Source organism: Rhinopithecus roxellana, chromosome 2 (assembly GCF_007565055.1).
Source record: "Rhinopithecus roxellana isolate Shanxi Qingling chromosome 2, ASM756505v1, whole genome shotgun sequence".
In the NCBI taxonomy this organism is placed as follows: Eukaryota; Metazoa; Chordata; class Mammalia; order Primates; family Cercopithecidae; genus Rhinopithecus; species Rhinopithecus roxellana.
The window spans coordinates 130,445,339-130,472,022 of NC_044550.1; the positions used below are offsets into that span (position 1 = coordinate 130,445,339).

Consider the following 26,684-nt stretch of genomic DNA (forward strand, 5'->3'; position numbering starts at 1 on the left):
CATGCTGACACCACAATTCCACCTACCTTAGTAACTCTGAAATGTATTTTTATGACTCTAAATGGGAGAAAAATTGTTCTGCTCAGCCCCACATCCCAGATAACACACCTTTTTTACTTACACAACCAATTTATCAATTACTCTGAGGTCTGGTGGGTCATCTGTAGCTAAATCGCCAACGTACTCCAAAAGAAAGCCAAACAGTTTCTGCAGGAACATGAATTGGGAAATAAAGCTCAGTGCTCAGCACCAAGAACAAAGCCACAGGCACACAGCTTCCAGATCATCTGCATTCTGGTGACAACCAGGTGGCGCAGGGGAGCCCAGGGTTACAGACATGAGCAGCCTTCTAACATGCAAGGAAAGACACTGCTAGAACTTGCTAAGCACTAGAAAGTGTAGAGGGGGCAAAAGCTAAGGGTCAGGTGCATCCTTCTGCTACATCACTAGGAAAGCAACATGAGCAGCACACACAGCACGGCGCCCTCCTCACGGAATATTCACCTCTCACAGAGGAAAAGGCACAATCACAGCCACCTATCTGACAGCAGTCTGGCTCTGCCACTTGTGGCTATGTGAACCTTAGTGTCCTCCCCTGTAACATGAAGGTGAAGGTCCCCATGCCTGCCTCTGGCTGGGTCTGGCACGAGGCTTAAGAGAGGAGTCGAAGCCAAGGGAGGCCTCTGCCTGTGCCATACCAAGTGTTCCCAGCCATCATCATAGGTAACCAGGTGATAGGCTGGCCCTATCTGGCCTGAGGCACACGTGGCCGTTGCACAGCTTCACACAGTTCTGGCATTCACATATGGGGCTGTGCCGACACTCCCAGGACTCCACACACACTCCATCCACCTACTTCTAATTTTGCTTTGTTTCCTTCTGCGACACTCGGGTGGTTGCACTTCTGAATTCTCTCCACCACCAAAAGCTGCTCTTCCATCGATCTTCCTAACAATAGAGATCTCAGTTCCTCATAGGATTCAGGGGCTATCAAAAACACAAAACATAATGCACATTTAACATTTATATATATATATACACATACATATATATATATATATATATTTTTTTTTTGAGATGAAGTCTCGCTCTGTTGCCCAGGCTGGAGTGCAGTGGTGCGATCTCAGCTTACTGAAACTTCTGCCTCCTGGGTTCAAGTGATTCTCCTGCCCCAGCCTCCTGAGTAGCTGGGACTATAGGCACTTGCCACCATGCCCAGCTAATTTTTGTATTTTTAGTAGAGAGAGGGCTTCACCATGTCGGCAGGCAGGTCTCGAGCTCCTGACCCCAGGTGATCTGCCTACCTTGGTCTCCCAAAGTGCTGGGATTACAGGCATGAGCCACTGCACCTGGCCCACATTTAACATTTAAAATGAGAATTACTTACATGTCTGCTAACATAGAGGTAATTTTATAGAACTGTTCTACTTCACAATCACAACAAACCCACCAGCTTTTGCTCTGGCACATCTGGAGGGGTATCAGCCATCCTGACCTGGGCTGTCAGGAGCGATCACACACCTCGGAACAGGCTAATAAGGAAATGCCCTCCCACCTTTCCTCTATTAGGAATTTGCTAAAACACCCACAGTTTCAGAGCATCTTGGTGGCAGGGCACTGGGTGTAGTGCCCAGACCACTTTAGAAAGACCTGGAAGGAGCCACTATGAGCCAAGCAGTGTCAGCTCATGAGACTCTTGCCACCAGAGGGGACATCACAGAGGCCAGCTTCACCACTAGCTTCTCCTCTGGAAGCGTCCTACAGGCACAGGACAATTCGGCATTGCTTACTAGAACCCGACCATTTTTTTCTTTTTTTTTGAGACAGGGTCCTGCTCTGTCACCCAGGCTGGAGTGCAGTGGTGTGATCGCGGCTCACTGCAACCTCAGCCTCCCAGGCTCAAGTGATCCTCCCACCACAGCCTCTTGAGTAGCTGGGAACACAGGCACAAGCCATTGCACCAGGCTTATTTTTAATATTTTTGGTGGGGATGAGGTTTTGCAATGTTGCCCAGGCTGGTCTCAAATTCCAAGGCTCAAGTGACCCACCCACCTTGGCCTCCCAAACTGTTGGAATCACAGGCGTCAACCACGCACCTGACCTGGACAGTTTTTCTCCAGATACTAGACAAAACAACACGGTATATTCCATCTAAAATGTTACATGGCCAAGCAGGAGGCCCAGGTGGGAGCATGGAAGCCTTCTCACAGATGCTTACCCACCTCCCCAGCCCTGGCCCTCTGGTCCGCCACAAGAGGCTGACCGTATGCTACAAGGGAGGTGAAGGTACCACTACAGAGAGATGCGTCTGGCCCATCTGGGGCCGGCCCACAGAACCACGGTGACAAACTAACATGACCACTCGCTCTAAGACCTGGCTCAGCAGACACGGGGAGTGTCCACGCACTCCCAAGGGCATCCTTGGTACCCACTCCACAAATGCACCTCCTGGGTGGGAGACGAACACACACAGCTATGGCCAGGTCATAAAGGTTATCCCAGAACCTGAGGAAACCCACGCACTTGCCCACCTGCGAACGTGTAGGGCAGCTCGTCTCTGGCAGCTTTTCCAGCTCTTTCCTTGCCGCTCGTCAGCCCTCTCCCAGGAGTTTGCCGCTGCTCTTCTGCTGGCTTCTCGTTTCCTTCCTCGCTCTCTACGTTGGATTCCAGGTCCGAGTGGCTATCTGGACTATCACTCTCCTCTGTGTCCTCCCTGCCTGAACTGTCACCTTCTTCCTCGTTGCTCTCAGGGTCACTGGCTTCCTTGCTTTGCTCTTCCTGGTCATCTTCCTCGACATTCATCTTTCCATCCTACCAAGAGCGTGGAAACCACAGGGCATCAGGACAGGCAGAGACAACCACTGGACCATCTCCGCAGCCACATCAAGAGGCAGCACACATCAGTGCTTCCTATGTGGTTGCAAGGAAAACAAACCTGTGTGTTCCATTTGCCCACTGGCATTAGGCCTCCTGCCCACCACCCGCTGCTAGGCTATTCGAGCCATAGGAGCTACAAGCTCCCAGCGAACCCTGCTGCAGGATGCTGGGCCAGGTTCAGGTTCTGCCAGGGAGCAGCATGGGATCAGGATTTGGAAGGTGTTCAGTGGCCATGGGCTTGAGCACTGGGAGTGTCTACAGCACCCACCACTCGTTTGGGAGGGCTGCACCTTCTGCTCCTCCAGGTAACCTAGTGTTTTTATCAGTATCCATTTTCCGGCGTGGAACTCTTCTGCTTGAAACCTGTCCTGCCTATTTTGCTTCCCTGGACCCTGATTGATAAACTCTTAAAACGAAAAAAGGGTATCAATTTATAAAGTTCGTGAATTAAAAACTACACCAGTCACAGAAACTCAATGACATCACTCAGAGAAAATTCACAACTCTAGCTTGAGTTAGCTCCCTCGATAGTACGCTGAGGTCATGGAGACAGAATCATGCCGTTATTAACAGAAATAGTTGATGTTAACCAAGTCATCAGTTTTATTTGTATTCCTTTGACAGAGAGAGACAGAGCATGAGCAAGCGAATGCACACACCATTGTTAAAGTCTCCTCTCTAAAGTTTTGATACTTGATATACCGTGAACACCCAAAGAACTTGAGAGAAACTGGTTAAAAAGATTTAAAATTCCCAACTGTAATAAATTCCTAAAATGAATACCAAAAAATGTTTTTAAATTAGAAAAAAAAAGAGAGAAAATGAAGGCAAATATCTTACTTTGTAGGAAAGCAAACGCCTGTCATCTTTATCTAGCATGAAGCCATCATTCAGATCATCTGCTGATATATGTTTTGGTTTCTTCACATTTTCATCCTCATCCTTTCCAAGCATTCTTCGAAGTCTCTCAGCCTGAGCAGGAAGAAATGAGATGTCTTAGAGCACACTCCTCCACACTTGGTGAGGAGGCATGCAGTCCTGCCCTGGGCAGCGGGCTGGGCCTATGGTCCTCCCAGCTGTGAGCCTGGTACATCCAGCTTGCTTTCTGCCTGCAGTTTTCAATCAGGCATGCAAATACTTGCTAAGCAGTACGTTCCTCATTTAACAAAATCAACTGTTCAAACTTTGTGGCCAATACTCTCCAGTCACCAGGCTAGCCTATTATTCTGAGGTCTTCATAGCAAAATTCTGCTGGCCAGCCCCGACTGGAACTCATCACCCGCCGCACCGAGAGAAGAGGAGCCAGGACACCAAGAGCAAGCAGCTCCAGGGCCTCCACTGTTTGACCGCACACCGACATGGGAAGAAGCTAGTGATGTGGTTACGTCAAAACAGCCAGCTGAGCCAGGTGTGATGGCAGCTCATGCCTGTAACCCCAGCACTGTGGGAGGCCGTGGTGGGAGGATCAGTTGAGCCCAGGAGTTTGAGAACAGCTGAGGCAACATAAGGAGATGCTCATCATACAAACAATTTTAAAAAATTAGCTGGGGCCAGGCGCAGTGGCTCACACCTGTAATCCTAGCACTTTGGGAAGCTGAGGTAAGGGGATCACCTGAGGTCAGGAGTTCAAGACCACCTGGCCAACACCGCAAAATCCTGTCTCTACTAAAAATACAAAAATTAGCCAGGCATGGTGGCGGGCGCCTGTAATCCCAGCGACTCAGGAGGCTGAGGCAGGAGAATCACTTGAACCCAGGAGGTGGAGTTTGCAGTGAGCCAAGATTGTGCCACTGTACTACTCTAGCTGGGCGACAGAGTGAGACTCCATCTCAAAAAAAAAAAAAAAAGAAAATTAGCTGTGCATAGTGGTGTGAGTCTGTGGTCCCAGCTACCTGCAAGGCAGAGGCAGAAGGACTGCCTGAGCCTGGGAGGTCGAGGCTGCAGTGAGCTGTGATCGTGCCACTACATTCCAGTCACGGCAATACAGACCTTGTTTAAAAAAAAAAACAAATGAGGTTGGGTGCAGTGGCTCACGCCTGTAATCCCAGAACTTTGGGAGGCCAAGGCGGGTGGATCCCCTGAGGTCAGGAGTTCAAGACCAGCCTGGCCAACATGGTGAAACCCTGTCTCTACTAAAAATACAAAAATTAACTGGGTGTGGTGGCAGGTGCCTGTAATCCCAGCTACTTGGGAGGCTGAGGCAGGAGAATTGCTTAAACCTGGGAGGCAGAAGTTGCAGTGAGCCGAGATCGTGCCACTGTACTCCAGCCTGGGTGACAGAGCAAGACTCTGTCTTGGAAAACAAAACAAACAACAACAAAAAACAAACGAAAAACTCAGCCAGCTGTAGAAGTGTCTTTACTTTGTTTTTGTTTTAATGCAATGAATTTTTTAAAACTGCATTTAAAAAAAGCTTACAAGATAATATACTCATTACATTGTTAGTAGATGTTTTGGGATAGAGTAATTATTAAGGAATGTCCATTTTTGGCGGGGCACAGTGGCTCATGCCTGTAATCTCAGCACTTTGTGAGGCCAAGATGGGTGGATCGCTTGAGGTCAGGAGTTTGAGACCAGCCTGGCCAACATAGTGAAATCCCATCTCTACTAAAAATACAAAAATTAGCTGGGCGTGGTGGGGGCAGCTGTAATGCCAGGTACTCAGGAGGCTGAGGTAGGACAATTGCTTGAACCTGGGAGGCGGAGGTTGTAGTGAGCCAAGATCACGCTACTGCACTCCAGCCTCGGCAACAGAGTGAAACTCTGTCTCAAAAAAAATAAATAAAATGTCCACTTTTAATTTGCTGTCCTTGGGTATTATTTGCATTTTATTTTGTTTTTGCTTTTATGATCAGAAATAAAAAGTTATTCATGTCGGGTGCGGTGGCTCACGCCTATAATCCCAGCACTTTGAGAGGCCAAGGCGGGGCAGATTACGAGGTCAGGAGATTGAGACCATCCTGGCTAACACGGTGAAACCCTATCTCTACTAAAAATACAAAAAATTAGCCAGGTGTGGTGGCGGGTGCCTGTGGTCCCAGCTACTCAGGAGGCTGAGGCAGGAGAATGGCGTGAACCCGGGAGGCGGAGCTTGCAGTGAGCCGAGATTGCGCTACTGCACTCCAGCTTGGGGGACAGAGTGAAACTCCGTCTCAAAAAAAAGGAAAAAAAAAAGTAATCATGAATAAATATAAACTTTAAATGGACTAAAATATTCCACTGATCAAACAGAGTATTCTCTTCAGCCAGTCGTGCAAAATGGAGCAGAAGGGGCTGTGGACGGACAGCAGCACAGCCCTGCTCCTGGGGTGCTGCCACCCTACCTCCAGCTTCTTGAGGCGCTCCTGCTCTTCCTTTGCCAATTCCGCCTCCGTCTTCATCCGGTTAGAGGGCTGTGCCTTCATTTCAAAGCCAAGCTCACGGACCATCATGTCATATGCATCGGGCTAAGGCAGAAAGAAGAAATTTTTCATTTTAAAAATATATTTATTCCTTATTTTACAAAAAGAAAAGCACATTCTAGTAATGGCTGGATTCTAGTAATGGCTGGATTCTAGTAATGGCTGGATTCTAGTTAGTAATGGCTGGGTTCTAGTTAGTAATGGCTGGATTCTAGTTAGTAATGGCTGGATTCTAGTAATGGCTGGATTCTAGTTAGTAATGGCTGGATTCTAGTAATGGCTGGATTCTAGTTAGTAATGGCTGGATTCTAGTTAGTAATGGCTGGATTCTAGTTAGTAATGGCTGGATTCTAGTAATGGCTGGATTCGTTAGTAATGGCTGGGTTCTAGTTAGTAATGGCTGGATTCTAGTTAGTAATGGCTGGATTCTAGTAATGGCTGGATTCTAGTTAGTAATGGCTGGGTTCTAGTTAGTAATGGCTGGATTCTAGTTAGTAATGGCTGGGTTCTAGTTAGTAATGGCTGGATTCTAGTTAGTAATGGCTGGGTTCTAGTTAGTAATGGCTGGGTTCTAGTTAGTAATGGCTGGATTCTAGTTAGTAATGGCTGGATTCTAGTTAGTAATGGCTGGGTTCTAGTTAGTAATGGCTGGATTCTAGTTAGTAATGGCTGGGTTCTAGTTAGTAATGGCTGGGTTCTAGTTAGTAATGGCTGGGTTCTAGTTAGTAATGGCTGGATTCTAGTAATGGCTGGATTCTAGTTAGTAATGGCTGGGTTCTAGTTAGTAATGGCTGGGTTCTAGTTAGTAATGGCTGGATTCTAGTAATGGCTGGATTCTAGTTAGTAATGGCTGGGTTCTAGTTAGTAATGGCTGGGTTCTAGTTAGTAATGGCTGGATTCTAGTTAGTAATGGCTGGGTTCTAGTTAGTAATGGCTGGGTTCTAGTTAGTAATGGCTGGGTTCTAGTTAGTAATGGCTGGATTCTAGTTAGTAATGGCTGGATTCTAGTTAGTAATGGCTGGATTCTAGTAATGGCTGGATTCTAGTTAGTAATGGCTGGATTCTAGTTAGTAATGGCTGGATTCTAGTAATGGCTGGATTCGTTAGTAATGGCTGGGTTCTAGTTAGTAATGGCTGGATTCTAGTTAGTAATGGCTGGATTCTAGTAATGGCTGGATTCTAGTTAGTAATGGCTGGGTTCTAGTTAGTAATGGCTGGATTCTAGTTAGTAATGGCTGGATTCTAGTTAGTAATGGCTGGGTTCTAGTTAGTAATGGCTGGGTTCTAGTTAGTAATGGCTGGGTTCTAGTTAGTAATGGCTGGGTTCTAGTTAGTAATGGTGGATTCTAGTTAGTAATGGCTGGGTTCTAGTTAGTAATGGCTGGTTCTAGTTAGTAATGGCTGGATTCTAGTTAGTAATGGCTGGGTTCTAGTTAGTAATGGCTGGGTTCTAGTTAGTAATGGCTGGGTTCTAGTTAGTAATGGCTGGGTTCTAGTTAGTAATGGCTGGGTTCTAGTTAGTAATGGCTGGGTTCTAGTTAGTAATGGCTGGATTCTAGTTAGTAATGGCTGGATTCTAGTTAGTAATGGCTGGATTCTAGTAATGGCTGGATTCTAGTTAGTAATGGCTGGATTCTAGTTAGTAATGGCTGGATTCTAGTTAGTAATGGCTGGGTTCCAGTTAGTAATGGCTGGGTTCTAGTTAGTAATGGCTGGATTCTAGTTAGTAATGGCTAGATTCTAGTTAGTAATGGCTGGATTCTAGTTAGTAATGGCTGGATTCTAGTTAGTAATGGCTGGGTTCTAGTAATGGCTGGATAATGTTATTGAAGTCGTTAAGCCACATCTACATCTTTTCTTCGAGAGAGAAAACTGTTCTAATCAGCCTTGAGGATTGCAAAATCAGTGGATATTTGGTCACAAAGAATTTGTTTACCCCTAGAAAAATTCTTCTCAGAATACATCTGCTTTAACAAAAACAGGCTGGGCGCAGTGGCTCACGCCTGTAATCTCAGCAGTTTGGGAGGCTGAGGCAAGAGAATCGCTTGAACCCGGGAGGTGGAGGTTGCAGTGAGCCAAGATTGTACCACTACACTCCAGCCTGGGTGACACAGCGAGACTCAGTCTCAAACAACAACAAAAACACTACTTATCCAGGCATTGCGCCCTAAACATGTGAAATTAAGTAAAGTAACAGTAACAGCAAGGGTGACTCACAAAGATGTACAGATGACCACATGACACTAATCTGGCAAAATCTAGATTTCTCTGAGAACCCAGTTTCTTAAACAAATGCAGCATTTCCCAACACTTGAGACTAAAGAGAACGCAGTAGGAAACAAGCATTGTTTATAGGGGAAAAAGTAAGTAAATGTATATTAAGTGTATATATTATGTAACAACAGACAAACGCACCACAGGGAAGTTCAGACACCTGTTCTGATGTGTCCACTCTGAAGTACTTCTTCCCTCCAGAAACACCCCTTTCTTCACTTGAATTCACTTGGAATAGAGACTCAAGTAACTGAATCTACTTCCACCCCAAGATTCCACATAGCAGCTAATTCAGTATCAATGTTCAACAGAACCTTGTCCTGAAGGCAACAGCCCTTTCTCGGGACAAAGTCAGTCAGCCAGGTTCAGTAAGTGAAGAGTTTGTTTCAGTCTCTTGGCTCCCACCTTGGGTTTCTCCTTTTTATCTCTGTTCTCTGCCTTGGGAGTTTTGTGGGACAGGAGAGTCTGAATTTCTTTCCAGTCTTGGTCTAGCTTCTCTGTGAGCTCGAGGGCATCTTCTCGTTGAGCTTGTCTCTCCCTCTGGGGAAAAAAATCAGACACACACCACACATCATTACCATTGGACTTCAACCCAGAGGCCCAATGTCAGTGCCAAGGACACACACAGTGACCACTCAGTCGGCACCAAACGTTTCAACAGAGGAAAGAGGCCAGGAGAAACTAGTATTTTAAATGCAAAGCTACACAATCTCATCAGACGGAAATCATTTCCTGCCATAAACCATTAATTTAGATACTCTGAGCAGTTCATGGCAAATGAATAAAAAGTGATTTTTTGGGTACACGTCAGATATTAAAACCAGCAACAACAAAAAACCCATCCATGCCAGCGGCGGTGGCTCACCCTGTGCTTTCGAACTAGGCCAAGGTGGGAGGACTGCTTGAGGCCAGGGGTTTGAGATCAGCCTGGTCGACACAGCATGATCCCCATCTCTACAAAACATAGAACATTAGCTGGGCATGGTGGTGCCCCCTAGCTACTTGGGGAGCTGACGTGGGAAGATCACTTGATCCTTGAGCGCAGGAGTTTGAGGCTACAGTGAGCTTTGATCGTGCCACTGTACTCCAGCCTAGGCAACAGAGACCACATCTCAAAATAAAACAAAATTTAAACCAAAAATAGGCAAAAGAACCAAAACCTGTCAGAGGTATATGCTTTATGTGATTTTTAAAATTCCTATTCACAATAAATGCTTTTATTAAACTCATATAAAATATTAAACACAGCCTAAAAATGTACAGGGAAAAATAGCTCGAACACATCTTGGTGAGCCTGTCTTACCACGGAGAAGATGGTCAAGAACACTCGCTAACCCACCTTCTCTTGTTTTGACTTGGCAATGAGCTCTTCAATCAGCTCCTTCCGAGACTTGGGTTTCCCCTGCTCCGCGCCTTCCTGTTGAGTCTTCTTGTGAAGGAGCCCGCCGCCGCCTCCGAAGTGGGCAGCAGTCAGCTCAGCTAGGACGAAAGGCAGAAACCCCCGTGAAGCCCAGTCCCGGTGTGGGAAGCGTTTCCTTAGCACTCTGCCAGCGCTTCCCCCACAGTGCTCTGGAAAATTCCATATTTGAGAAAAAAAATGCTCACACGCAACAGCCTGGCCTGAGACCACAGGCACAATGGCACTTGAGAAATACCCAAGGTAAGCCACTCTGAGAAAACCCAGACCCATTACACTCCCAACTGGCTATAACCCAAGTGGCTGGAAACACCGAGCACCTATTTTTGATTGTGCTGGTTCTAGTGAAGACTGGCAAGCCCAGAGCAAGCTGGCTCCAGGGTCTTGGTGGGGGCGTCACCTAGGATCAGTGGCACAGTCTGTGTCCCTCCCAGCTCCCTGGGCAGGGCCTGGAGACTCCAAAGCCCTGAGCTAAGAGCAGGAGCAGGAATCATCTACCAGGGCCACCGATCTTCAGTCTGCCCTACTCACTAGGGCGGAAGAGAAATTAAACATTGTAGGAAACATCACATTTGGAATAAAAGAAACCTTTAAAAATCCAATTTCTCATATGAAAAAAAGAGGCTCAGATGGGAAATGATACATCCAAAGGCCCACATCATAACAGAAACAAATGTTAAGATGGTTTCTCCAGCTTGGGCCTCCAGCATGCCAGCAGCTCCCTGACCAGCAGGTCCCTAGCCTGGTGCCTGCCTGGGCTCCCCACCTCCACTCCCTTCTCAACCCCCTCTCTCTCCTTTCTCTTCATCCCTCTGACTCTCCCCCGCGTCTCCTCTGAAATGCCGTGTTGCCTGAGTGATGGGTCAGTTCTCAGTCTTCCTCTCACTACCAGCAGTGCTCAACACATTCACCACTCCTAGAAAAGCTTTCTCTTCTTGGCTTCTAGCCCAACTCTGCCACCAGGGCCTCACTGTCTCCTCTTCTCCAACTCTTCAGGTCGCAGTTCCTGCTGTCTGTCCTCTAACTACTCGTATTCCCTTGGCAGCCTCATTCAGTCTCTGTGCTGACAGCATCCAGTTCCTGTCTTCAGCCTGCATTCTCCCTGAACTTGACTGCACCTCCAGCACTGCACCGTGGATGTCTAGCAGGCATTTCAAACTCCCCCCAAACCCATCTATCCCACAGTCTTCTCATCGCAACAAATGGCAATTCTATCTTCCCAGGTGCTTAGGCCACACACCCTTGGAGTCGTCCTTGATGCCTGTCTCCCACACCTGTATCCAGTTTGCTGGGAAATCCCATTGGCCTTGTCTTGTCACACTATGCGATTCCTTGGCTCCAATACCCTGACTCCTTTTCTCAAGTAAAAGCCAAAATCTTGGTCAGGCATGGTAGCACACACCTGTAGTCCCAGCTAGTCTGGAGGCTGAGATGGGAGGATTGCTTGAGCCCAGGAAGCCAAGGCTGCAGTGAGCCATGGTCATGCTACCACCCTCCAATGAGGCTGAACAAGACACCTCAATGGCATGTGCTGCCCTTTCCTGCTTTTTCCTCCACAGCACTTCCACCTTTGATCAGACAGCATAATTTGGTGACATATTTGTTTAATGTTTGGGTCTCCCCATACAATGTGAGCTGAAGGAGGGCACAGCTTTCTGTTTTGACACTGCCATTTCTCTGGAACCGAGAACAGTGCCTGGCACATAAACCAGTATCGGTAAATGAATGAATGAATGATTCCTGATTTCCAGAAACTAATGATTTCCTTCCTGGAAAACTAAGCATATCAGAAAACACTATTTAGTACCCTAGTAATCCAAGGTCGATCACGCTATTTTCTTTTTTTTTTTTTAACTTTTATTTTAGGTTTGGGGGTACATATGAAGGTTTGTTACACAGGTAAACTCATGTCATGGGGGTTTGTTGTACAGATCATTTCATCACCCAGGTACTAAGTCCAATGGTGATCTTTTCTGCTCCTTTCCCTCCCTCTCTAGATCCCCATGCCTGCTGTTTCCGTCTTTGTGTTCAAGAGTTCTCATCATTTAGCTCCCACTTACGAGTGAGAAAGTGTGGTATTTGGTTTTCTGTTCCTGAGTTAGTTTGCTAAGGATGATGGATGGCCTCCAGTTCCATTCACGTTCCCACAAAAGACATGATCTCATTCTTTTTTATGGCTGCATACTATTCCACGTTATATATGTACCATCATAATAGTTTCTTAAAAGATGAGCAAAATGCCAACTAATAAGCTTGTATTAATTATATAAAAGACTCAGAAAAGGATTATTAAAAAAAAAAAATCCTCCCTTAATGAGTTTGTATTAGGATTTGGTTAGAAAGATTTTTTATGTATCTATTTATTTGAAAGTCCAAAGAGTATATTTTACAGTAGGTGAAATGTCTGTATTCAGTGTAAAACAGCACACAGCAGCTACAATTTAGGAGTCAGGCTACTTGGGATTTGAAGCCCCGCCCCCTCTGGCTACGAAGCCTGAGCAAGTACCACAAACTCTCCTCCTTAGTCTCAGCTTCTGCAGTGGTAAAGTGCTCAAGGGGTGGTTTTTAAGATGAAATTCTCCTAATCTAAGAGAACAGATCATGTGACAGTTGAACAAAACAGAATTTGTCTCCTCATGACAAATTCAGTGTATTTATTTTCACATGTAAGAGGTTTTTCTTTTATAAAAATTACCTGGGTTTTGGTGAGCTCATAATCAAAATCAAAGGACAGGAAATCAGGAATGAATAGCTGAATTGCCAGGACCTGTTACTGGGAGAAACTGAGTCCTACTTCTCCCCTAGTCACGGGCGCACCACGGCGCCTCCCCTAGTCACGGGCGCACCACGGCGCCTCCCCTAGTCACGGGAGCACCACGGCGCCTTCTCTAGTCCGCGGCGCACCACGGCGCCTCCTGCCAATAAGGTGAATGCCACTCGCCCAACTCACACCAAGGCAGTTACCTCTACTCTCAGGGAATTAGGATCTCCCCAGGAAGCACGTTTTACAGCTAAGGGTCCACAAGAAGTCTTGAACAATGAAAAGAGCAAAGAGAAAGGCACGGAGGTTAAAATAACTGGCCATTCTCTTCACGCCTGTGAAGCCAAGCAGCGGCGGGGTCTCCTCCCGGTGTGCTGCAGATGGCAGGTTCTGCACCACATGTTTGCTGCCCTAACTCCTAAGCCTTTTGCCCCTTGGATTAGCCAAATATCAGAAGGCAGCCCCAGGTTTTAATGCCTTAACTTTCACACACTAACAAGACACAGCTTTTAGAGTCAGTTTTAGATCTGTACACCTTTGTTCTGAAGACACCGGAAAATGGGACCTACTCTAACAAGAAATGTCAAGTAGTTGATGTCATGACTGCAACCTTATACACAGGGTTCAAGACAGTCCTGAACTGAATCTTAAGACTCTTAACATTATTTAAGGCCAAATTTTATCTGTTTCATGGTGTTATCCTCAGATACGAGGCTCAATATGATTTTCCTCAAACTGCTATAATTCCACAGTAGGTACAGGCTAAAGGAACTCCATCAATACCACTGGTACAAATATTAGGCTGGGATTGATAAAGTGGGGTGAGCAAAGTAGTGCATTCAGTGAGCCACCTGGCGTCAGTGACGTGGGTTCTCCCCACAGCTTTTTTTTCTTAAAAAAAAAAAAACAAAAAAACATAAAAACTGTCACCTGCGAAAGTTGTGGAGAGGTTAATGATCAGTAAAACTTTCACGCAATAACTTTCTCTAGTCTCTAAGAGCAGAAGGTCCAACAAGGAACAGGCTCTCCCTGGCTCCACGCCCACAGGCCCGTGCAGAGCACCCCAGCCTCACCAGACAACGCTCCTCGATCCTCAGCATCGCTGTCACTGTCCACAATGTCATTATGCTTCTCGATGTCTGCCAAAGACTGGCCATAATGAGTCAATTCTTCATCTTCATTTAGGTTGTAGATGCTTTTTTTCTCATGATGTCGCTGACAGAAGAAAAAAAAAAGGTTTCCTAAAATTACCACTTCCAATTCACAGCAAAAAAAAAAAAAAAAAAAAAAAAGATATATATATATATTTCCATTATATTTGAAATATGACAATGAATCCTAAGCAGCCTTAAAGAGTATTCTGGGTCAACTAAGCAATGATTCACGATTCAGACAGAAACGGAACTCATGAAGGGGAATTCTTTTTTTTTTTTTTTGAGATGGAGTCTTGCTCTGTCCCCCAGGCTGGAGTACAGTGGCGTGAATTGGGCTCACTGCAACCTCTGACTCCCCAGTTCAAGCAATTCTCCTGCCTCAGCCTCCTGAGTAGCTGGAATTATATGCATGTGCCACCATGCCTGGCTAATTTTTGTATTTTTAGTAGATATGGGGTTTCATCATGTTGGCCAGGATGGTCTCGATCTCCTGACCTCGTGATCAACCTGCCTCAGCCTCCCAAAGTGCTGGGATTACAGGCGTGAACCACCACGCCTGGCCTCATTGAGGGCAATTCTTAAATAAGCCCAGGGCCCAGTTTCCACTCTAGCCATGCTGCTCAGGCCACTTGCTCTCTACCCAATGGAGCTGAAGGCAGCAGCTCAGCTGAGAACTCCTGTGCACACTGCTGCCATGTAGTAGAGTTAAGGGATTTATCCATTCAGCTAACATGTGCAGAAGAAGCTGCTTCTCCTTTGGCCTAGTCAGATAAGGCACAGGAATCAAGGGCTATCCCCTGGACCTTCCAAGTGCCCAGGAACATGCACAATGTGCAGAATCAGCCTTCTCCTTGGGCTTGACTTCCCTGTGCAATGTACAGCAAAAACCCTCCTCCAGTTTCTTTCCATACCTGCTGTTCCAGAGCAAACCTCTTCATCATCTTCTCCTCGGGGCTCATGCTGCTGTTGTATTCTCCGAAGCGTTTATCTCTGAATACATTGGACTTATCCCTTTCTTTGTACTCCTTTAGTAAAGTCTGTGTACGCTGGAGAACAGGTCAGAAAACAATCTCACAAAAAACTCTTGTGATTTCCACTACAGGGGACATCAGAACAGTGCATACTTTAAAGTTCAGGGCTATGCAGTGATATCAAAGTTCACACACAAGCTGCTTTCATCCATGACAGGCTTTCTCTACTAGTGACAGAATTCTGAGAAGAGCAAACAACTCTCAGTGATAATGGGGCAATCACTTCTTTTCCTCTTTAAGAGTCTATCAGGTGCCCAAAGGAAGGGTAAACAAAAGCACACTAGCCAAGCTCAAGGCAGGAACGGCTCCCTCAGCCATAACAGCTGCCTTAAGGTTTAAGGATGTGTGCACTTTACGCCAGAATCTTTTGGAAAAGTGGAAATGGGTTTAGACTCTTTCCATCATAGAGGAGTGTGGGGAAAAGAGAGAGAGATCAGCCTGTTACTGTGTCTATACAGAAAGAAGTGGACATAAGAGACTCCATTTTGTTCTGTATTTGAGATGCTGTTCATCTGTGACCCTACCCCCAACCTTGTCCTTGCAAGAGACATGTGCTGTGGTGACTCAAGGCTTAATGGATATTGGGCTGTGCAGGATGTGCTTTGTCAAACAAGTGCCTAAAGGCTGCTTGCTGGTTAAAGGTCATCACCATTCTCTTAATCTTAAATAGAAGAAAAGCATTTGTCTCCTGCCCATCCCTGGGCAATGGAACATCTCCGTGTAAAACCCGACTGTATGCTTTGTTTACTGAGCAAGGAGAAAACTGCCTTTAGGAATAAGGTGGAACTTGCCGGAGCAATGCTGCTAAAAGGTTTATGGAGAGTTTGCATATGCATCTCAAGGCACAGCATTTTCCTTTAAACTTATTCATGTCACAGGGATTTTTGTTCATATCTTACTGCTGATTTCCTCCCTACAATGATCCTATTGTCCAGCCACTCCCTTATCTTTTGGATGGTAAAGATAATTATCGGCCGGGCGCGGTGGCTCAAGCCTGTAATCCCAGCACTTTGGGAGGCCGAGACGGGCGGATCATGAGGTCAGGAGATCGAGACCATCCTGGCTAACACGGTGAAACCCCGTCTCTACTAAAAATACAAAAACTAGCCGGGCGAGGTGGCGGGCGCCTGTAGTCCCAGCTACTCGGGAGGCTGAGGCAGGAGAATGGCGTAAACCCGGGAGGCAGAGCTTGCAGTGAGCTGAGATCTGGCCACTGCACTCCAGTCCGGGCGACAGAGCGAGACTCCGCCTCAAAAAAAAAAAAAAAAAAAAAAAAAAAAGATAATTATCAATAAATACTAAGGGAACTCAGAGACCAGGGCCGGTGTGGGTCCTCTGTATGCTGAGCGCCGGTCCCCTGGGCCCCGCTTTTCTTTCTCTATACTTTGTCTCTGTGTCTTATTTTTTTTCTCAAGTCTCTCGTTGCACCTAACGAGAAATACCCACAGGTGTGGAGGGGCAGGCCACCCCTTCAGAGGAGGGTACTATTTCCCATCAGAGGTACTCCTAAGAAATGTACAGTTGTGGGTTCACACTAGACACAAGGCCATAAACAAGTTAGCGAGGTCATAGTTTAGGGGTTTCACCTTTGGAAAACCAAGAGAAGCAATATTTTAAATAGAGAGAGCAAGTATCAAATAATTCGGTTATTTTCCTAGCAGCAACAAAAAAAGACCAAGTTTAATAGTATTCAAAGTTGGCTGTCCTGGAGGTTGAATTCCCTAAAGCAGGGAAAGGACAGAGGTGAGTGAGGAATGAGTGGCCTCTGTAACCCGAGATGGCCACACTGCAAACTCTTTTCTGCTGCAGAACTTCTATTTGCTAAGGAACTGCCATTACACTGGTGTTTACACGGCAATTCCGAAAGGAAATGGCACCAAGGCAAAATCTTGACGCAGTGGAAGGCCCTTGGAATGATCCAATTCAGTGGTTTTACAAACCCACCACAAACTGGTGCCTCGGCAGACACTCCACACCTCTGATCTAACCCCAGAATTAAGTGTTCCTTTTCTTCTTCAGGGATTCCTCTAATTTGTGAAGTCACTTTGAAAGAATGTGAGTGGCCGGGCGCGGTGGCTCAAGCCTGTAATCCCAGCACTTTGGGAGGCCGAGACGGGTGGATCACGAGGTCAGGAGATCGAGACCATCCTGGCTAACACGGTGAAACCCCGTCTCTACTAAAAAATACAAAAGGCGGGGCGCGGTGGCTCAAGCCTGTAGTCCCAACACTTTGGGAGGCCGAGATGGGCGGATCGCGAGGTCAGGAGATCGAGACCATCCTGGCTAACATGGTGAAACCCCGTCTCTACTAAAAAATACAAAAGGCCGGGCACGGTGGCTCAAGCCTGTAGTCCCAACACTTTGGGAGGCCGAGACGGGCGGATCGCGAGGTCAGGAGATCGAGACCACCCTGGCTAACACGGTGAAACCCCATCTCTACTAAAAAATACAAAAAACTAGCCGGGCGTGGTGGCAGGCGCCTGTAGTCCCAGCGTAAACTCGGGAGGCGGAGCTTGCAGTGAGCTGAGATCCGGCCACTGCACTCCAGCCTGGGCCACAGAGCGAGACTCCGTCTCAAAAAAAAAAAATAAATAAAAATAAAAATAATAAAAATACAAAATACAAAAAACTAGCCTGGCAAGGTGGCAGGCGCCTGTAGTCCCAGCTACTCGGGAGGCTGAGGCAGGAGAATGGCGTGAACCTGGGAGGCGGAGCTTGCAGTGAGCTGAGATCCGGCCGCTGCACTCCAGCCTGGGCGACAGAGCCAGACTCCATCTCAAAAAAAAAAAAAAAAAAAAAAAGAATGTGAGCGTGGGGCAGGAGGGAGGGAGAATGTGGTGACTTGGTCACTGCCACTCTGGTTCCAAGTTCTGTTTCAGGAGGGGACAGGCCAGATTTTGCTCCAGACATAGGTCACTTCCCCAGGGTTGGAAATGAATTTAAAGGCTAAGAAACCCACATTTAAGGTCAAAACCAGGAGCTGGAAGAGGAGGAAAGGAGAGTGGAAGGGGTTAAGAAGCAGCTGGGCAAGAGCAGAAGATGCTCCAGCAGGGACAGAAGCACACCTTGGCCCTCCTTTCCATTTACAGCACATTCCATCTGGAGAGGTCAACCGCAGTATTCATCATGTGGACAGGAGAAAAGGATGTAAAAAAACCATTTCTCTTATCTCACTTTGAAATGTGAAAGTGCTATTATTACACTTAAAATGCATGAAAAACCCCTCTGCTGCCTGAAGAGTAGGAAACCATCCATTAGTTCAATAAACACTTCCAAAGGCAATTTTCGTCGTTTTCAAGAATGTTTCAAAAACCAATTTCTTTCAATGAGACATGCTGAATGATTAATCCCTAGTAACTTCCTACCGTGGCAGTGCTAAACAATGTTTGCTAGAAACACCTTTGGGGGCAGGAGCGGTGGCGCACGCCTGTAATCCTAGCACTCTGGGAGGCTGAGGCAGGCGGATCACAAGGTCAGGAGATCGAGACCATCCTGGCTAACACGGTGAAACTCCGTCTCTACTAAAAATATAAAAAAAATTAGCCAGGCGTGGTGGCGGGTACCTGTAGTCCCAGCTACTCGGGAGGCTGAGGCAGGAGAATGGCGTGAACTCGGGAAGTGGAGTTTAGAGTAAGCTGAGACTGCGCCACTGCACTCCAGCCTGGGCGACAGAGTGAGACTCCGTCTCAAAAAAAAAAAAAAAAACAAACAACAAAAAAAAACCTTGGGTACAATTTCCTGAACCAGAGTCTAAAGACAGCTAGTGTCTCCAGACAGACCAGAGGGCTCCATCACCGTCGCCCGTTTTCTCCACTTCTGTTAGGAGTCATTCCAGAGCGGGATCCTGCTGGGTGTTGACAGTGAACCATACACAGTACTGATCAGGTTAAGCTCTCTGAACCTTCACCATTCTTTTTTTTTTTTTTTTAAAGAAGTCTCACTCTTGTCCCCCAGGTTTGAGCGCAATGACTTTATCTCGGCTCACTGCAACCTCCACCTCCCAGGTTCAAACGATTCTCCTGCCTCTGCCACCCAAGTAGCTGGGACTAAGGTGCCAGCCACCACACCTGGCTAATTTTTGTACTTTTTAGTAGAGACGGGGTTTCACCACGTTGGCCGGGCTGGTCTTGAACTCCTGACCTCAGATGATCCGCCTGCCTCGGCCTTCCAAAGTGCTGGGATTATAGGTGTGAGCCACCACGCCTGGTCACCTTCACCATTCTTTATCTGCAGAGTAAAAATTTAAAACAGGCTGGGCGTGGTGGCTCACACCTGTAATCCCAGCACTTTGGGAGGCTGAGGCAGGTGGATCACGAGGTCAGGAGATCGAGACCATCCTGGCTAACACAGTGAAACCCCGTCTCTACTAAAAATACAAAAAATTAGCCAGGCGTGGTGGTGGGTGCCTGTAGTCCCAGCTACTCAGGAGGCTGAGGCAGGAGAATGGCGTGAACCCGGGAAGTGGAGCTTGCAGTGAGCCGAGATCACGTCACTGCACTCTAGCCTGGGCGATAGCGAGACTCTGTCTCAAAAAAAAAAGCAAAAGTAAAACATCTCACCATTTAAATCACAAGGTCTAGCTGGCAATCAGATGGGAGCACATTACATGTGCTGGCCTGTACTACTTGATAAAGTCTGTATGGACAGAAGCTGCTTACATGCTACACTGATATATATATATATATTTTTGTAGACGGAGTCTCACTGTGTCGTCCAGGCTTTTGAGTGCAGTGGTGCAATCTCGGCTCACTGCAACCTCTGCCTCTTGGGTTGAAGCAATTCTCCTGCCTCAGCCTCCCAAGTAGCTGTGATTACAGGGGCATGCCGCCACGCCCGGCTCATTTTCTTGTATTTTTAGTAGAGACAGGGTTTCACGGTGTTGACCAGGCTGGTTTCAAACTCCTGAGCTTAGGCAATCCGCCTGCCTTGGCCTCCCGCCTGCCTTGGCCTCCCGAAGTGCTAGGATTACAGGCACGAGCCACTGAACCCGGCCTACACTGAGAAGACTTCTGAGGCCTGTCCCTGCAGAGGAAGAGAGGGTCACTGGCTTCTAGCAGGAAGGAGGTAGATGGGGCAGGTATCGGCCATCTCGGCCTCTAAAAACATTAGTTCTCGGCCGGGCGCGGTGGCTCAAGCCTGTAATCCCAGGACTTTGGGAGGCCGAGACGGGCGGATCACGAGGTCAGGAGATCGAGACCATCCTGGCTAACACGGTGAAACCCCGTCTCTACTAAAAATACAAAAAAACTAGCTGGGCGAGGTAGCGGGCGCCTGTAGTCCCAGCTACTCGGGAGGCTGAGGCAGGAGAATGGCATAAATCCGGGAGGCGGAGCTTGCAGTGAGCTGAGATCCAGCCACTGCACTCCAGCCTGGGGGCGACAGAGCGAGACTCCGCCTCAAAAAAACCAAAACAAACAAACAAAAAAAACATTAGTTCTCATCATCTGGAATATGATTCTATGGGTAAATCTTAGTGAAGAACAGCCCTTAGGCTATAAATACGTACTATGAGTTATTCTACATTATTCTGATTCTCTTTCTTTCTTAAACTATATAGATGTTGTGACATCATGTGGAATTTATGGCATAAAATAGGGATAATAACAGTACTTCCCCCTCATAAGGGTGAGGATTAAATGTAAACCGCTTGGCACAAGGCCTGACCAACTGTAAGGGACCAGTAACTACATTAATAACATAGTTACCGATTAACAACTACATTCATATAACTTATTTTATAAATTATTTCAGAAATAAGGAAACTGAGGCACAGCTATAAAGCAACGTCCTGAGACTGGCACCTGGGGGCTGCCCTCTTCCTGCCAGACTTGAGTGCCTCAGAGTACTACAACCGACCAGAGGGGAGAAGCCAACTGAGACAGCCCACTTACTTCTAAGGGAACAGCCCACTCGAAAAGAGCCAGGCCTCCTACGCCGGCCTCACATGCCCCCACAGGTGTTATCAAGCTCACAGTCAACTGGACGACCTGCTGTCCCTCAGACAGCTGCAAGCGCCACACCTCACCACACCGGGACAATCTGCCTTTGCCTCTGTGTCCTCTGCCCACCCTGGGACCATGAACAGCTCACTCCCTTTGCGAAACTTGACTGTAAGTCCCTCTAGGAAGAATTTTCGGACTTTCCTGTTACCCTTTTTCCTGACTGTGATCTCCTAAGGCACTCAGGTTCCACTTCTGATTTCTTCAAATATTTGTTTCTACCATGGGCCAAGCATTGGAGGTCCAAAAAGGAGCAGCAATCCCCCCCCCCCCCCGACACCCCCGTCCCAGGCCTTCAGCAAAGAGCAGGGAGGTGGATCTGCTCAATACCAGAAGTTTGAGCAACCTGTCCTATTTGGGCTACATAGCTTGGGTGGTGAACCTGAGCCGGCCCTTTAGAGACTTTGGGAGCTAAGGCAGACCTTTTGGACAAACTGAGTTGCAAGAGGCGAAGCAAGGACAACAGCCGGACTGTGCGGGGCTCGAACAACAAGCCAAGAAGGCTAAGAATAACAGTATTTAGAGAACACTTGCTATGTGCTCTATGTGCTATCTTACTTAATTCTCATACGTCACCACAAGGGGTAGGATGTATATTATCTCTACTTCAGAAATGAGAAAACTGAGGTTTCAGTGGTGAAGACAAATGTGTCTATTCTAGGGACCACACTACCTTATTCTCCCACCCCTGCCTGTTGGGGTGTGTAATGAGGGACTCTTTCCGAAGTCAGCTGTAAGTCTATCCTGCCTCTTACGCACTCTGTCGTCGTCGTGCAGTAAGGATATTTGATTTAAATACCATCCAGCTTGCACACTCTGATGGAATAGGGACCAGGAGCTCATGAAGGCAGGGGCAAGTTTTCTTTACCTTTATCTCCCAGAACCTAGAAGCGAGGTCAAACAGAAGCGCTCGGGGGAGCAAGAAGGCTCTCTAGACATTGAAATGTGAATGCATGCCCAGCCCTTACCAGTTGTGTGACCTTAGGAAATTCACTTGTCCTTTCTGTGCCTTAATTTTTTCACCAACCTACTTATCTATGTTCCTCAGTGAAAATTTAAAAAAAAAAATTATATTAAAAAAACTAGGAAGCAATGAGTTTCCACAGAGTTACTTCCCAAGGAACAAGGTCACGCGCTTCAGGGGAGAGCCGATCAAACATCAAACGGAGCATCCCACACAGCCCCTAGCCGCCGTCCCTAAACCAGAGGAGCTCAGAGTAAACGCGGGTTAACCAGCAGCTGTCCAGGGCGCCGCCCGAAGTGACCGACTCCTCCTGACCCGGTTGGAAGAGTCACCGAAATAATACGAATGCAGGGTCTTCAGGAGAGCGATAGTTTCTAGGTCACTCCAGCTCAGAGAACAGCAGAGGCTTCCGAACCATAAAGTCAGTCCCGTGACTATACAGTCACGGCCTCCGCCGCTCAACGAGGAAACCGACGCACCGAGAAGGACGCAGCCGGTCCGAGAGCAGCATGGGGCCCAGATCCTGCCGTCCGGCTCCCCCTGCGCCCCCCGCTTACCTTCCTGAGGGCCCGCGCGCGAGACACCCCGGGCAGCCCCACGTCGTGGCGCGTCTTCCGGCCCAGGATCTGGAACTTCTGCCTGTTGACTTTCACCTCGAATGGATTGGAGTTGGCCTTCGCCGGGCCCCCTCGCGCTCCCGCCGGCGTCCCGGAGGTCTTCCTTCGCGCCCCGACCTTCTTGGCCTTCCCCATGGCGAGCGTTCCGCTGCGCCCAAGGCGCCGAGGCCCGAAGAGAGACGCGGCGCGTACCACCCCGAGACACGTGCCGGGCAGCGGAACCGCCTCCCGGCCTCGTCTCGCGAGAATAGCGCATCACCTCCGAGCTCGCGAGAGGTAAACACCGCGGCCGCAGGCTTCTGCTCGGCTCACACGCCGACAGGCTTAGCGACTACCACTCCCAGCAGGCCACGCGCCGCGGCCCGCCGTGTACTCTTGGCGCAGGGCCTTCTGGGAGCTGTAGTGCCCGCGCGCGGCGGCGAGGGGCGCTGCCTCTTTAGCTAAGCCGTTAGCGCCCAGCCCGCCCGAGTGCGGGTCGCGGGCGGCGGCGGCGGCACCCCTGCCAGTGAGCCCTTGTCCGAAGTGGGCCACGGCATTGACTCGGGGCTGCCCGGGGACCAGGCACTGAGGAGGAAGCTGCGCGCGCGAGGCGAGGGTGATGGGGCCGAGAAGAACCGGGGCGATATAGCGCGGCAGCGGTGACAGCTGGGATCCGCCGCGGTCGGGTTGCCCCCTCCCCTCGCCCCGACCGCTCCCCTGCTGGTGAGGGCCGGCGGAGGCGGCGGCGGCGGCGGCGCCCCTGGTGGCAGTGGTGGTGGTGGCGGTAGCGGGGCAGCCCCCCGGGATCGTGTCCGGGGCTCGAGGAGTGGGTGGCGCCCGGAGAGCTATGCGCGGGGGCGGCGGCGTCTCCTCCTGTTCCGCCTTCTCAGTCTTCTCCTCCTCAGTCTCATCGGTCCCGCAGAATCCGCCGGCGGAGGCGGCGGCGGCGCCGGCGCCGGAGCTCGAGAACATCATGGCCAACTCGCTGCTGCTGAAAGCGCGTCAAGGTGGGTGTGCGGCAGGCGCCCTCGACCTCCCCTGGAGAACCCCGAATCCAGGAGCTGGCCCCACTGAAGGAACCTGACATCCCCGGAGAACCCCGATTTCCCTGGAGAGCCCCAACACCTCCCATTGGGGGAACCCAGATCTGCACGGAGCCAGAGCCGGGGTCTGTGCAGTGTGGTCAGGCTGCCTTGGCCAGGTCCCGAGCTCGCGTCTCCTGGTCCAGATGAGAGAAGTCTGCGCTTTGCTCTTCTTAGTCTTGCCCCGTGTCCTTGTCCTGTGACCTCGGTGACAGTGTTGCTTCAGGATGGGGCAGGCAGTGTCCTGCTCGTGTTGGACAACCTGTCCCACCAAAAAAGAACGGCGTCTTTATGGTCTTAAGGGGGACAAAGAAGAGCAGCCTGGGAACTACTCTGGGTGAGAACCTTCCGATAGTGATTATAGGGCAATGTTATTTTTCACATAACTGCTTGGTTTTGAGGTTTGATCTGAGGCTTTATGGCATGTCAAGTGTGCTTTAGCACGACATGGTGACAAATGGACAAGTTGGCAAAAATTCAGGCCTTTTATCATTATTAAAGCGAGGCAGAAATTTAAAAATAATAAGTACTGCATTCATTCACTCCAAGAAAAGTAAAAGCCAAGGCCCAGAATGTGGCAAGGCAGGGGTTAAAAAGAAAAACACAACAAGTTTTCTTTTGCTTAGCAAGCTCACTTCAAGGACAGTTATAAGATAACGCTGTTCCAAGGCCGGGCGCGGTGACTCACGCCTGTAATCCCAGCACTTTGGGAGGCCGAGGTGGGCGGATCACGAGGTCAGGAGATCGAGACCATCCTGGCTAACACAGTGAAACCCCATCTCTACTAAAAATACAAAAAAATTAGCTGGGCGTAGCAGCGGGCGCCTGTAGTCCCAGCTACTCGGGAGGCTGAGGCAGGAGAATGGCGTGAACCCGGGAGGCGGAGCTTGCAGTGAGCCGAGATCGCGCCACTGCACTCCAGCCTGGGGGCAGAGCGAGCCTCCATCTCAAAAAAAAAAAAAAAAAAAAAAGAACGCTGTTCCAGAAGTCAAAACCAAAGAAATAGGCTCCAGACACCCCCCTTACGGAGCAGGGGTGAAGTTAAAAAAAAAAAAAAAAAAATGGACGAATGTCTGTATTTAGCCAGCTTTTGTTTTTTTCTTTCATCGCAGCTGCAAGGCTAGCAGCTATGCAAGGCCACAAGTTATGCCAAGTCATCAGTTATGCTATAGATGATGTGACCTGTGATTATATGATTAACTGCCTTTGTTTGGCTTCTGTAAGTTTGCTTATACAAATCCTGCTCAGTCTTTGTTCAAGGCTCAACTTTTTGGATGTGAATCCACTGAGCTGGTATGCACCTTAAAATAAATATCCTCCTGTTTTCACCCATCCTGGTCTCTCTAGTCCTCTGCCTCCCGCCACAAAAGCATCAGTTGGTCCAACCCTTCAGCGGGAGAACCCCGCAATCCTCTCTCTCGGACCTCATGTCTCCCTTGCTTGCCTCTCAAGAGAGCTAGTGACAGAGCTTCGGACCTCAAGTCCCCCTGTGCCAGCCACAGTAGTTCTTCACACCACGTCACTCTTATGGAATTGCTGATTTCCTCTATTTCCTTGTGTAATGGAGAAGCTCTGCTTGGATTTTGTGCTCCAGGACAGGGTAAATGCCGACTGAAGATGTGACACCAGCCAGCGCTGCATACTTAAAGAACAATCTGGAGCCGAAGGTGGCAGCCACACTTGTAGTCCCAGCTACTCTGGAAGCTGAAGTGGAAGGCTTGCTTGGGCCCAGGAGAGTCCAGCCTGGGCAAAAGAGCAAGACCATCTCTTTAAAAAAGTCTGAAACAAAGACTTCATCTTCTCAGTATTTTTATGCACCAACTCACACTATTTTGAATAGAAGAACTGAGAACGGGTGGGACGAGAATGGGATCTTTTTCCCTTAAGACAATCAGGGAGTCCCAGAGCAGTATGCGTTCTCAGCAGCCATTTTCAGTGGAGCACTTGACTGTGCCTCTTGTCCCTCACTCTGAACTCCAAATTGGTCATGGAAGAGAATCATCCTTCGTGGAAGTCAGATTGACGCTAAACCAGTTTTCTTTTTACACTACCTATCTGCATGTAACTTACAAAAAGGAATTATACCAACCCGCCTTCCTTATAATGCAGCAGAGATCAGATAATGAGGTAAATGTAAGTGCTCTATAAATACTAAATAATATAAAACCAGATTCTGCCACAAAGCCTGGGACCACAGTGATAGTTTGAAAAATGAAAGTTTTGGCCAGGCGCAGTGGCTCACGACTGTAATCCCAGCACTTCGGGAGGCCAAGGCAGGCGGATCACGGGGTCAGGAGATCAAGACCATTCTGGCTAACAAGGTGAAATCCTGTCTCTACTAAATATACAAAAATTAGCCAGGCATGGTGGCAGGCACCTGTAGTCCCAGCTACACGGGAGGCTGAGGCAGGAGAATGGCGTGAACCCGGGAGGTGGAGCTTGCAGTGAGCCAAGATTGTGTCATGCGCTCCAGCCTGAGTGACAGAGCGAGACTCTGTCTTGGGGAAAAAAAAGAAAGTTTTAATTTTTTCCCTGAAATATCTCATATTAACTTCGTGGTAGTGTGATTATGAGGTCTGTCCCCATTGAGTGAGAGTATTTGCTCCTGTAGTCAGAAAGAGTCATTATGTACAGCTTGATTAATGGTTAGAGAAGTTGAATATATAATATTAGAAATACATGGATCCATGCTGAGTGTTGGTTATAATTTAGGGCTTTTTTCCAAGTTGATGACTGGGTTTGTTACTTTAAAGTATCTCCCAGGATGTACCAGGAGGTGTCTTCTTGTACATATAACTTCATGGACAGCTCCTTGTTTAACTTCTCTGGCTCATGTACTAGAAAATTAATCTTTGAAATGAATGAACATAGCACAAGAGTTATATTCTGGTCCTGAGAAGTACAATGTTGATTTAATATTTTTAGTGAGTCCAGTCATTTCCTGGATTTATTGCAAATAGAATCAGTCAGTCTCCATCCCCCCTCCCTCTCTGGTCCTTGCTTGCTATGGTCTGAATGTTTGTGTTCCCCCAAAATTCTTATGTTGAAATCTTCACTACAAAGGTGATGGAATTAGGAGGTGGGGCCTTTGGAAGGTGATTGGGTCATGAGAGTGGAGCCCTCATGAA

General features: G+C 48.1%; 1 protein-coding gene and 1 long non-coding RNA gene across 2 annotated transcripts in view; one reads left to right on the forward strand and one right to left on the reverse strand.

Annotated features, from left to right (window-relative positions):
- NOP14 (NOP14 nucleolar protein) overlaps positions 1 to 22,830 on the reverse strand; it is a 31,888-nt gene extending 9,058 nt beyond the window's left edge. The window contains exons 1-10 of the mRNA XM_010384392.2: positions 22,436 to 22,830; positions 14,796 to 14,930; positions 13,804 to 13,945; positions 9,892 to 10,031; positions 8,958 to 9,092; positions 6,201 to 6,323; positions 3,718 to 3,849; positions 2,532 to 2,811; positions 857 to 987; positions 122 to 207 (exon numbers count right to left, since the gene is read on the reverse strand). Of these exons, the coding sequence (XP_010382694.2) occupies positions 122 to 207; positions 857 to 987; positions 2,532 to 2,811; positions 3,718 to 3,849; positions 6,201 to 6,323; positions 8,958 to 9,092; positions 9,892 to 10,031; positions 13,804 to 13,945; positions 14,796 to 14,930; positions 22,436 to 22,630 (1,499 nt within the window). The 5' untranslated portion in view covers positions 22,631 to 22,830. The remainder of the gene's footprint in view (positions 1 to 121; positions 208 to 856; positions 988 to 2,531; positions 2,812 to 3,717; positions 3,850 to 6,200; positions 6,324 to 8,957; positions 9,093 to 9,891; positions 10,032 to 13,803; positions 13,946 to 14,795; positions 14,931 to 22,435) is intronic.
- A 53-nt stretch (positions 22,831 to 22,883) lies between these two features.
- LOC115894845 lies at positions 22,884 to 26,493 on the forward strand. Its single transcript, XR_004055062.1, has 2 exons — positions 22,884 to 23,481; positions 24,904 to 26,493. It is a non-coding gene; the product is annotated as an uncharacterized LOC115894845 (long non-coding RNA).
- Positions 26,494 to 26,684: the final 191 nt, after the last annotated feature.